Here is a 12,265-nt window from a genome sequence, read left to right on the forward strand (position 1 = left end):
TGTCAAACTCAATCAAAACTGTTAAAAATCAACACGTCTGTGTTGTTAGGAGGGAAGGTGCAAAAACTTAATCTCGTTCATTAGTCGATTCTGATTGGATTCCATATTTTAAAAGTGTAAGTTCGTTTCATTTTTCGAACTATGACTATGTTAAAGGTTATTGCCATGCAGTTTAAATTGCCTCGTTGAGATAGAAATGAATACGTGTAGACAGAACTATTGTCTATATATTTTATCTTAATAGTTATGTAAATTAACACAAATTCTAAATTCAAAAACTGAATCAAATATTAACTCGGTTGTTTTACCAAGAAAACCCGGCAAGAAATTCAGTAGTTACTCTTTTTCTCAAATGAAATAAGTCAAATATGTCATTTTAGTTATTTATTTTGTTCAGTGTAATAAGCTTTATTTATTAATATATTTTTTTAATATAACTTTATAATTTTTATTAATGCATATTACAAATATTTGTGTTTATAAGTCAACTCAACAATTATCTTGAATGACGCGTTGCTTTTTTTGCTTAGTTTCATATATCAAAAATCATTGACTCATCAATAATACGAACAGAATAGCATCAGACCCATCTGAGCCAGCAACATCAAATATGAGTTATCGTAAGCAGCCATTTCTTAGTGCTAAAATTCTATGTATATAGTTAACTCTTTCATATCACAGAGCACATCGGTAATTGGTCTCACTTAATTCAATATAAAAATCCATTAGGTACTCCATTTACCTGCGTACTAAAAATAAAATAAAAATAATATTTTATGTACAACATGGGCTCTTACAATTTCATAATACTTTACTAATATAAAATAATCCACTTAATACAAAAAGCGGTTCATTAACAATGGTGTCAAAGGGTCATTGCTGAATAGTCACAACTTTCCTTGGCCGAGGTTTTAGCGAATACTGTTAAATTCAATTACTTTTCCAATTTGCAGCACGGATGCGGATCTCGCGGATTTTTCACCGATAAATATAGTCGGATTGCTGTTTTATGCAGAACGCGCGAATAATAAAACACATTTGACTATTGAATGTTGGAAATCAAATATGACCTGATTTTAGGACGGATTAAATTACAAATAAAAGTTGAAATGAAATTTGGAAATCTTTTTTTCACATGAAGTTTTTTTATTTCAACTGACTTTATTATTTTTTTATCTAAAAAGCATAATTAACGAAAAGGTAAGTATTATAATAGCGATCTTTATTATTTATATTATACATAAATCAGAAATATTTTGAATTTATTGGGTAATAAAATAAAAATAAACAAATTCAATTCAACAACAAAAATATTACAACCTCCTTTCAGCGTATAAACTTTTTATTAAAACAGCGTAGAGGTGGTATATTTTAATATCTGTGGCGGAGATAGCGGTGCCAGGTACGTCAGCGTGTTCCAAATGCGAACCCCAGTCGAGTCGGCTCAGTCTGTCAGTCATGGCAAGCAAAACGGTTAGCGATAAAGCGAAATGGCGTAGAAGGAAAGGTTCTAAAACCGTTTACGAAGACAACGACTGCGCGAGCCTAGCCTGGCTCCTCAATTTTAGACTGGACGAGTTCGTCAACGTGAAAGTTCCTGATGATGAGCAGGAAGAGCCAAAAGTCGCAGCTGATAGTCCGCCGGCTGCGAAGAAACCGCCGTATACTTATCCAGAATTAATCGAAAGAGCCTTAAGAGAAAATGGCGAATTGACGGTATCCGCAATATACCAATGGATCTCGTGAGTCTGTTTCGAAATTAAAATTATTTTCTTATAACGTTTCATGCGCTTGTTCAGCTTTCTGCAATGCAGTAAACGTAAACTAGACAGTCCGTACTCTCTGAGGTAGCAGCGAGTTATATCTGGTTTCATGTTGTTTAAAGTATAAAACGGAATAATATTAAAATCGTTTTCTAGAAGCTTATAAACAATTTTGCTGTTTTTTAGTATTATATTTGATTTTAATTATATTTATCTTTTAATGTAAGATAACTAACCAGCCTACTAGAATAATTTTTGAAGAGGACTTTTTTAATCAGTATTATTATATATTTATAATTGTATTTTTCTTGTTAATTGAAATTGTATTTAATAGCATATTACTTTACAGCTCTAATTTCGTTGTCTTGTTCTATATTAATAGTAATTATAACATAACATGATTATATTATGATAAGTCTTAATATAATTTAAGCAAACTAAAAATGTGAGAATGAAAGACCACGGTGCCCTGTCAAATATAGTTGTATACATATATATATATTTATTCCCAAATCGTATGATTAGTTTTATTATAACATGTATGAAGTAGTTATAGTAAAACTAAGGGGCACAGTCGCGAGGGACTATCGAATACGTTCGGAGCCCGAGGTCGTGTTGTATGTCGTAGTGGTGATTAATGATTCGTGTTTGAAACAAACGAATCTTTATGCCGTTTACGATAATAGAAAAAAACCGTGTCGTTACCATCTTGAATGGTTCATAAGAATGTCACTTCAACATTTTTAAAAGGGTCATGATTTTTTTTTCTTTATTTAAATTAGGAACAACTAAACACTCGATGTTAAATATTGAACATTCTACACGGCGTCATTGCGCCACCGACCATCGAAGCTGAGTTGTTATATCTCTTGTGCGATGAGCCTATAATTATAGGCTCAGTCGCCTTTCAAGCAAGAATAGAGTTTATTATACAGCGTTTGAGTAAAAACAGTGGTATTGGTATAAAGTCTACGTATCATAATTACGTTACTAAAGAACCTGGACTCATTGACTGAAAACTAACTTGTTTATAAAAAAAATTAGTTAGTTTCAATACGTGTACACCCAACAACATACTAGATCTTCCGTACACATTTTCATATTGGCTCTGACTGGGTGGGAATGATTTATTATATCTCGTTTTCATACGTTGCATTGCGTTCACGTTGACACATTTAATACGCCCGGGGGAAATGTACCGACAGAATAACTTATTGGGATAAAAATTAGCCAACTGCATATATATTTTAAGCGTTGTACATTTAACGGTTGTCTGTATCCTCTAGAGCTTGTATAAGGTTTTTTTTCGGGAAGGAAGGAAATTGAGCGTGCTTTATGTGTGAATAATTTATTAGATCCTCGAAGATGCTCCATAAGACGTTTCTAAGGTATGAGGTTTTATATATTGTTTTCTCATTGTGTAAAAATTTACTTAAATGGTTTTATTTTAGAGATAAAAAGACGCAATTTTTATATGTTAATTTTATATGTTAAATATATGTGTTTGTTGTTTATTTCAGTTTGTAAATATTTAATAACACATCGTTGAAAAGACTCGAAAATTCGAAACGTTTTTAAAACTGTATATTTGCAAAGGGAGGGATTTAAATAAAATAAAACTTACATATGTTGTTTGGAACTAAAAAGGTAACCTTTTTAGTAATTCTAAAGCGAGAACTAAGAATAAAATATCTTGAAGTTGCTTTCAAAGACATTTTCAACGATAGTTGATAAAGCGTCACAAAAAATACAAATTAGATAAGTTGACTTATAAGTGAATTTTATTTCAACTTCTTTTTGCCCCTCATACTATTTTCAAGGACTTATTAATTTTATTATTTTGCCCTCCAGTTGAGCTTTTGTTGGGTGTCGGGACCACAATTGTCCAAAGGATCATCATCGTTGACCATAAAAGGCTACTTTATAAATTAATGACTATCGTTTGATGTTTATTCATTTAATAAATACATTTTTGATTTATTATATTCAAGTTGGTCGCGATAATGTTGGTATTTATAAAATTAGTTCTGGAATTTAAATAATTAATAATAATTTTAATAATTTATAAGTTTAATGCTTATACAAAAAAACATGGATACCTCCGTGGTCGAGTGGAGTGTACACCGGTTTTCATGGGCACGCCACTCCGAGGTCCCGGATTCGATTTCCGGCCGAGTCGATTTAGAAAAAGTTCATTAGTTTTCTATGTTGTCTTGGGTATGGGTGTTTGTGGTACCGTCGTTACTTCTAATTTTTCATAACACAAGTGCTTTAGCTACTTACATTGGGATCAGAGTAATGTATGTGATGTTGTCCAATATTTATTATTATTAAATTTTTAGTTTGATTTTTCCCGAACATTATATCCAACGTGTGACTTTGGGCACGTCCGTCTGCTTAAGAACCGTATACACATATTTTAACACTAGAAACACTACTACACAGTTTAACTACATGACCAAGGGACATAATAACTTTGGGGTTGTTGGAGCATTGGCGTTGTAAGGAATAGTTAAAATTTCTATCAGTGAAAATAATATTATATATAAATTTGTGATATCAATTGATTTACAAATCAAGTTAATTACAAATGAAGTATTTTTTAGATTTTTTTATTTAAATGTGAGTGTCTTTTTTATTCTTATTGGTAAAATAGTAACTACCCTGAAGATATTAAGACTTACCTTTTCCATAAAGAATATACAATCAGAAATTAAAAGAAAATGTTTAATAAATGCAATTTGATTAATAAAATATGAAACACAACAAAGCTATGAACATCCAGCAGTTCAAAGTCCTTAATCGATGAAATGTATTAAGGCTTTTAAAAACACGTATGAATAATACCGAGTCATTTCTCACATCAAATTATGTTTACACAAAGCGCAGTAATTGTATTATACAGTGTAGGATGTTTGTTTACACGCATTTATTCCTTTTATATTTCAAATTATATACAATGCTTTCTTAGTAATAATTTATTTAACATATAGGTATAGTTTTTAGACTATAATTGACTTATATTTCATAGTTAGTTCACTTACTTACTTGGTGGATAGGGCTTTGTTCGTCTGGGTAGGTATCACCCACACGTCATTATATATTCTACCTCCAAACAGCAAATTTAAATAATAGTAGACCTCGCAGGTATTTAGTGAGTTTATCATAATATATTGAAAAATACTGCGCAGTGGTGACTACTTAGCATCAGGCCGCCCATTTTTTTTATTCGCCAAGTCACGTTATCCACGCTCAAAAAGTTTAGTTTAATTTAAGTATCAAAAAGTATTGTTTCATCAAAATTAATAGCATAGTATTTCGAAACGTTTTGAACATTGTCTTGTAGACGTTGTAGTTTGAGGTGGTTGTTCTAAATATTTCAATAACTGTATGAAAATTACGTGAAAATATCTATTTGCATTTAATTCGTGTGCAGATTTTTGACAAAGTATGGTGCCTTATATATTAACATATGCTTTTGACTTCAATATTCACAGTAAACTGAAACCCATCTATTTATGTACGTACTATATATCATTTATTACAAAATATAATATAGTTTAAATGTTATATCACATCTATGTATAATTCAAATAAGCATTACATACATTACACAAGTATTTTTGTCACAGACTGAACTACCCGCTGCCGAATGTGCGCAAATTACCAAATTGAAAAAAATAACAGCTTGTAAATGTGCCACTGTTAAAACAAAAGTTCTTCCACGCTTAAATGCAAATTTCATCTTATACAAGGTTAATCATGACGTTTCCTTCACCGCCAAGCACAAGACGAATTATAAGCACAAATTAAGCATGTAAAATTGAGCTTACCCGGGTTTGAATCCGCAACCTTCGGTTAAGATTTAATATTTAAAAAATACATAAATTAAATTAACCTATCATTGTAAGTCGGGTTTGACATTTCGCGAATGAGTTACTTTTGAGAGTTAGCCTTATTTTAATTGTAATTAATTTTTTTAAATAATGCATTATTCGTATCTAATTCCCTCTTCAGTTCAAAATGCATTTTCTAAGTAGTATTGTTTCCTATTTCATTTTGTTTTAATGTTTATAGTTGTTATTCTTGATTGTAAAAAATATCAACTTTCATTCTAATAGCTGAGAGGATACCGTCGTCTTTCCATTTAAAGTAATTGCCTATTAACTGTAGGAAAGGATTTGCGATTCCCAATGAAAAGTATATTCTTTGAAGTTATTTGTTGCTACTGTTCTCGGTTCTGTTGTTTTTATTGCAACATTATTGTTTTTCACTCGACTTGTACTTTAATTTCTAGTCTATGTGCTTAAATACTTAAAGTATATACATAAATATATGTCATAATATAGATTTCTAATTATATTTGAATTTGTATTTTTTTTGGTTTTCGTACCTCTAAAAGAAAAGATGAACCCCTATAAGATTACCTCGTTGTCCGTTTTTCCGTCAAAGCTGTCAGGAACACGCTGCGACATATATTTGAAATTAGTACCAAATATTGTGATCTGCGGATCCCAAGGATCTGTGAAAATATCCAATCCCTAAGTACGTAATCACAAGATATGGAGGTGTAGGTCGCATTTCCAATACATTCTTAAAGGGAATCAAAACTTTTAGTGTATGTCCTGTTGACGTATTGGCATGAAATTTGGTAAGAAGCAATATATTGTAGCAAAAGTATAGGAAAAAAATCCGAAAACCGCAAAATTTTGTTGTTGATCAGCATATTATGTCTGTCTATCTGTCTGGTGAATGTGAGCCTATATGGTAATTGAGCGTCTTTTTTTAAATTTAAATGTGTAATACAAGAACTCATGCCTTAGATGTTACTAGCGGACTATTGTTGATAGCTTTTCATTTTGTCCTATTCAAAGATCCCTTTTACTTAGTATAATTTTGCGCAAGCCCGTCTGGGGTTAGGTAGCACCTCAGCACATAGTTCTGCACCTAAACAGCAATACTAATGTTGTGTTCTGGCTTGTAGGCGGTGTAAACCATTGTACGTAAAGGGACAAACGGCTAATGTCTTAGTGCCCAAGGTCGGTGGCACACAATAGCATTATCAAAAATGAACATGTGTAGCATTTTATTTAAATCTAAACGTTATGAAAAGTTACGTTCATTGAAGATTAGAAATATTTGTGCACATCTCGAACGAACCATAAACCTGTCCCATCGTTTCCCATGAACGCTCCCCTTCAAAGTTAACCGTAATAACGCGATTACAAGCCCCTCATAACAATTACAATTGTAATCAGAGCGATAATAGAAATAAGCTTATCGTCTCGTCATCGTTACAGGATTTAGTTGCTTATCGACGTGTAACGTGAAATGTTTAATATAGATATGTTGAACAGTCGAGTGTTAAAATTGATTATCACTGGCTGACTACTATTGAATCTGCTGTTAATAATATTCAATATTGGTTGTTGTGCTTTATCATTTTTTATTTATTATATAAATTTCTTAAGCGTAAATTCTATATCGTTTGTGTTTGAATGCGTTTATGTCAGCAATCAACTGAAACTAATTTTTTTTTTATGTATAAAAAAATAAAATTAAAGGTTTAATGTTTATTCAATAGTTAATTACACTATTATTACTACTAAATGTATTTACTTTAAGTCACTAAATTAAGCGTCATTTCAGTAATCGTTTTCGTGGAGTGAGTCTTCCTTTTATAACATATAATATAAATAATGTATATAACCTTTTGTAATTTATTTATATAATATTACATTAAATAATTATACTAAGGTTTAGAAAATATTCCTAAAAAAAACAGAAATGTGTGTATGTATGTACGTAAATGTATGTTTCATATTACATTAAAAATATCATAAGATTAAAAAAATATATTTAGGTTCTGAAAGAAATCTAAAAACATATGTCAAAAATATAATACCTTCCGTTTTTGAAGTCGTTCAAAAGAATAAAATAAATAGAACTTTATGAAGAATTTATTCATAAACCTAAATGTAAAATGACTAAAAATTAAATAGAATAAGCCAAGACAGGTGCATAAGACCCCAGCGTGACACCGGATGTAATGTTAATAAAGTTTCACGGTGATCAAGGTATGATCGACCCTTCCCCGTTTGATCGGGCATCGCCGACCCGACCATCGTTTCGGTCGACTGCCGTGCCAGTCGGCGACAGCTCGGTGATAGCCTGACATACAAACACGGAAACTGTTTGATGATATGGGGTGACGTGATTTTAGAATTATGGGATCAAATATGTTGTCAATATACAGCCATAGTTTGTTTGTTTCAATTTGCCAGATTGAAATACAGTTTTAATGTATAATTATTTTATAATTTTATTAACAATTAATATTATATTGTAAAATCACGATTAAAAGTGATTGTAAGAGCCTACTTATGTGAAATATATTTTGATTACGTTTCGATAAATAATGCTGGTTTCAATTCAACCTTGCTACGTAGCTGAATTCGATGTCTCAAAGATTGTATATTATTTTTCACCGCAACATTATTAATTATGTTTAATATGATATTTTGTCGAGGAATTTCCGAAAAGCGAATTCATATACATTAAAATTTTCAATAAATCACTGCACCTCATCAGTACTATTCCTTTATAATATGTAAGATTATTGTTTGTAATGTGAAATAAAGCTAAGAATAATTAATTAATTCATACGTTTCAGTGATCGCTTCCCTTACTACAAAGCGAATGATGAACGCTGGAAAAACTCTGTTCGGCACAATTTGTCAATCAATCCTCATTTTCGGAAAGGAGCACGGGCTTCTCAAGGCGCTGGCCACCTTTGGTCGCTGGCGGCTAACGCTATCGACTTGTTACCATTGCGGAACCAGTTTGTAGAGACTGAGAAGACCGAGGAAGTCCAGGAGGCACAAATTATTGAGTGCCCAAAAGTGAGTTTAAAATTTAATCATTTTTATTTGAAATTATCATTTATTACAAATTTTTTTTAACTTATTTATATAATCACGAAATGCATACTTTTTTATCTTTTATAATTATTAAATATTCATTTCAATCATATTTAGTTTAGAAGGCTCATTTACCTACAAAATAAATAAAAATGTATGACGTCTTAAGTCGATAAAAACTATATACATATGTATATAGTCTCACAAAACTTCTACTAATAATATTTACTCTGTGGTCCGATTAGGATTTTGGAACTGGGTCAATTTGGAAACTTAGTTTGGTTTCGAAATTGTATACGATGTTGCTTCCAAGTTTTTGATAAAAAATAAATGTATTCTTTATCCAAGGCTCCGATTGAATTATTTCAGTTATGTAACGTGATGAAATTAAATATTAGTCTGTGGAGAAATCTACCCTAAACGGTAATTGTATAATATTATCTTTTGTTTTCCAGGTCATAGTTTTAGACGAAGCTGCAATAGCTGCCGCTAGTATCATTCCAGATCAAGATTTATTCACAGGTAACACAAGTAAGTATATTAAAAATGCATGATTTGAAAATGGAATTATCCTGGTTTTTTTGGTAGTAGAAATAGGCACTGTTTGGTAAATAATTGAAGAATGGCCGGTATTCATGCCAAAACCCCATGCGTTAGACCCTACGATCAATAAATATCTGGACATTAATTTTTGTTAGCTATGCAATACATGTGATCAATCTGATCTACCCTTAAATTTACCTGAGGGGTGGAGTGAATTCCTATCATTTTTGGGCCAAGTATGGAACGTCAAATATAATTACTTCAGATTTTCACTGTTAATACTGTATAACGGTTGGTATTTTATTTCCACTTTTCTAATGTTTTAGAATAATTTGCTCAACAGCAAACTTATAATTTTACAACCGTATCCATATGAAAAACAAATATATATGTTATTTTATCAAACACTATCAAAGAGTCTTTACCCAAAGAGAAGGTGAAAATCAGACTTGATTTAAGATACCTATTAAGAATTGAATGGGCGAAAAGTAACCTTGTAATATGAAAAGTTTGAGTGAAATGTGTTATTACAAAAGAATTTCCTTCTTAGATCTCGCTTGTTGGTAATATTTATATATCTCTTACAATTATTGTCTAGTCAGAGAGAAAGTGGTACATAAACATAGCTTACTAGTAGCACGTGGTACAACTCATTCGTTAAATATTTTATCGCTTAACATTTCAACATAAAATATTAGATATCATTGGTAGCGTAGTGAGTGTATAGAATTTCTTGTGTTTCTTGCTTTGCTAGTATATATAGCCAAAAGTTACTATGATATAGTAGTAGTGAAGTAACAGCGTGTAAATGTCCCACTGCTGGGCTACGGTCTCCTCTCCCTTTGATAAGAAGGTTTTGGAGCTTATTCCACGCTGCTTCAATGCGGGTAGATGGATACGTATGTCGCAGAATATTATAGTACTCTTTTAATAATTTGTCTATCTCTCGTTGATCTTAGATTTGTTTTTTTTCCTGGTCACATATCTACCCATAACCGTTTATATATATTTTTAACAGCGACCTTATTTTAGTATTTTATGAAATCTGTCATGCCAAATTAAAGCTTGCGAATGATTTCAATTTTGGTGTACTCATATTGATAAAAATAACAGATTCGCGATGCTGGTGGTTTTGAAGTGTTGTCTTTTAAGTGAACACAAATCATCTTCACTGTTCAAGATAATATTGATAGCAAAATCAATATATCTAACGCCAAAGTCAATTAATTGTTTTAAAATCGAGTTTCTCGTAATATAGTTTAACCAAAACAAGAGATATGAAAGCTAAATATGACAGAACAAAATCCAATTTGGAATTTTACGACGGAGATAAACGGGTTGCTAAAATTTGTTGCGCAACTACAATGCGTTGTAACAGAATGTGTTGATGCTAAGTATATCCATGATACCTACCTATTGACGATTCAAACTGTAATCGGTCTAATGGTTGGGAATTAGCTAAAGTCTTATGGCTTATGCAATGCCTACGTTCAGGTGACGATTTGTTAAATATGCATGAAATAATGTGTTTTTTGGATGATACAATGATGTCTGTTTTATTCGAAAATGTGTTACTGTAGTATTGTTATTTTTCTTTTTTAACCAGTTACAGAAGATGGAGGAAGGCACCACGTTAGTTCGTTAACATCATATAACATCATTGGCAGTGGTAAGATCAGTTGTGAAATCATCAATCCCTATCAAAAATATTTCTTATACTAATACACTTATAGACTTTTCCAACTATATGGAGAAATGCTCACATTATTTATATAAAATCCAAATCCTCCGTTTCAATGTCATCCTATTTATAATTGTTTTTGATTAGGTAGCTCAGTATAATATAGTCTATCATCTTCTTCTGAATACATTGCAGTCTGGGTTTCTTCCCAGACAAAGCAATGTTATTATACTTGTTATAGTTTAAGACGTTATTTCATCTGAGTTTAATAATCGCCAATTTACAGGTTTTGTATTAGTAGACTTTATTACTAAAATATGAGGGCATGTCCAATTGTCCTCGGAATGGAATCTTTTCCAGTTCTCAGAATGGATTAAATTTTACCAGATTTTGGGAAACTTGCTTGGTGTCTCCCTAATCGGGAATTCTTTAAAATTATACATAAATATCACATAAATCGATTCGTTAGGAACTCATAGTCAATAGAGAAAATGGACATGTCGTTTTAAAGAGGACACCAAAAAATATTTTTTGAGTTTTAAGAAAATTCCAGACCAGCTAAATGTAAATAGTTTGTAATTATATTGAAAGGGAAAAATAGATTAAAGTTTAAATTTACAGATTATATCGGAAACACGGTTACATACCAAGTGACAGCATGTCGACTTCGTATGAATTCTAAAAATCTTTTATCTTCTCCTGTGATCCTATTTAATCCTTATTCCCCTGGCTACCTTAGAAAGTGTTTTACTACCTCCAGCTGATTCTTGTCACCGTGTCAAACGTGAACGTCCATCGCGCATCCTATTCCTACTTCTACGGATTTATTTTCCTTCTTCTTTATTTCCAATGCATCAAGATTATGATGCATTGGACTCAAATCGAAAAAAGATTCTCTTTCATTTTCCTAACAATATATATTATATTGTATATATCTTGCTATATATTTATATGTACATAGTATCTGTATTTAATTTTCTTCTTGAATATTGTAATTTATATTTGATATGGCTTTTGTCCCTTTTTAAGTGATGAAAGATCTGTAATCTATAAGGTTAAACATCTTTTTTATAATTTTTAATTTAATTTATTTCTGGTACGTATAATAATCTAAAAATAAAAATTGGTAATAATTTTAATTCCATTTGTTGTAGTGTTCCTAAATCCAGTGTCAACGGAGCAGGTGGTCCGTGAGTGTGGTCTCATCACCATGTGATTGAGTATGGGACAACTTAGTGTAATTATAAAGTATTTAGAAATAAAATTAGCGAAATTTATATTAAAATTATAAGCCTTATTTTCCCTTGTTTATTCATTTAGTGATCAACTAGAAGTGGCTTCGTATCTTAAACGCCAAA

The 12,265-nt window shown here is 31.2% G+C and overlaps 1 protein-coding gene across 1 annotated transcript; it reads left to right on the plus strand.

Annotated features, from left to right (window-relative positions):
• The first annotated feature begins 1,448 nt into the window (after positions 1 to 1,448).
• Positions 1,449 to 12,265, plus strand: LOC113397255 (hepatocyte nuclear factor 3-beta-like). Its single transcript, XM_026635534.2, has 4 exons — positions 1,449 to 1,742; positions 8,437 to 8,665; positions 9,139 to 9,214; positions 12,062 to 12,265. The coding sequence occupies exons 1-4, from the start codon at positions 1,459 to 1,461 to the stop codon at positions 12,121 to 12,123; spliced, it is 651 nt and encodes a 216-aa protein (XP_026491319.1). The 5' UTR covers positions 1,449 to 1,458; the 3' UTR covers positions 12,124 to 12,265.

This window comes from Vanessa tameamea, chromosome 3, assembly GCF_037043105.1.
Source record: "Vanessa tameamea isolate UH-Manoa-2023 chromosome 3, ilVanTame1 primary haplotype, whole genome shotgun sequence".
NCBI classification, from domain to species: domain Eukaryota; kingdom Metazoa; phylum Arthropoda; class Insecta; order Lepidoptera; family Nymphalidae; genus Vanessa; species Vanessa tameamea.

Coding starts and splice junctions, on each gene's coding strand:
- LOC113397255 (XM_026635534.2), top strand. CDS start 1,459: ATGGCAAGCAAAACGGTTAGCGATAAAGCGAAATGGCGTAGAAGGAAA. Junction 1,743..8,436: donor GCAATATACCAATGGATCTC/GTGAGTCTGTTT, acceptor CATACGTTTCAG/TGATCGCTTCCCTTACTACA. Junction 9,215..12,061: donor TTTATTCACAGGTAACACAA/GTAAGTATATTA, acceptor CATTTGTTGTAG/TGTTCCTAAATCCAGTGTCA.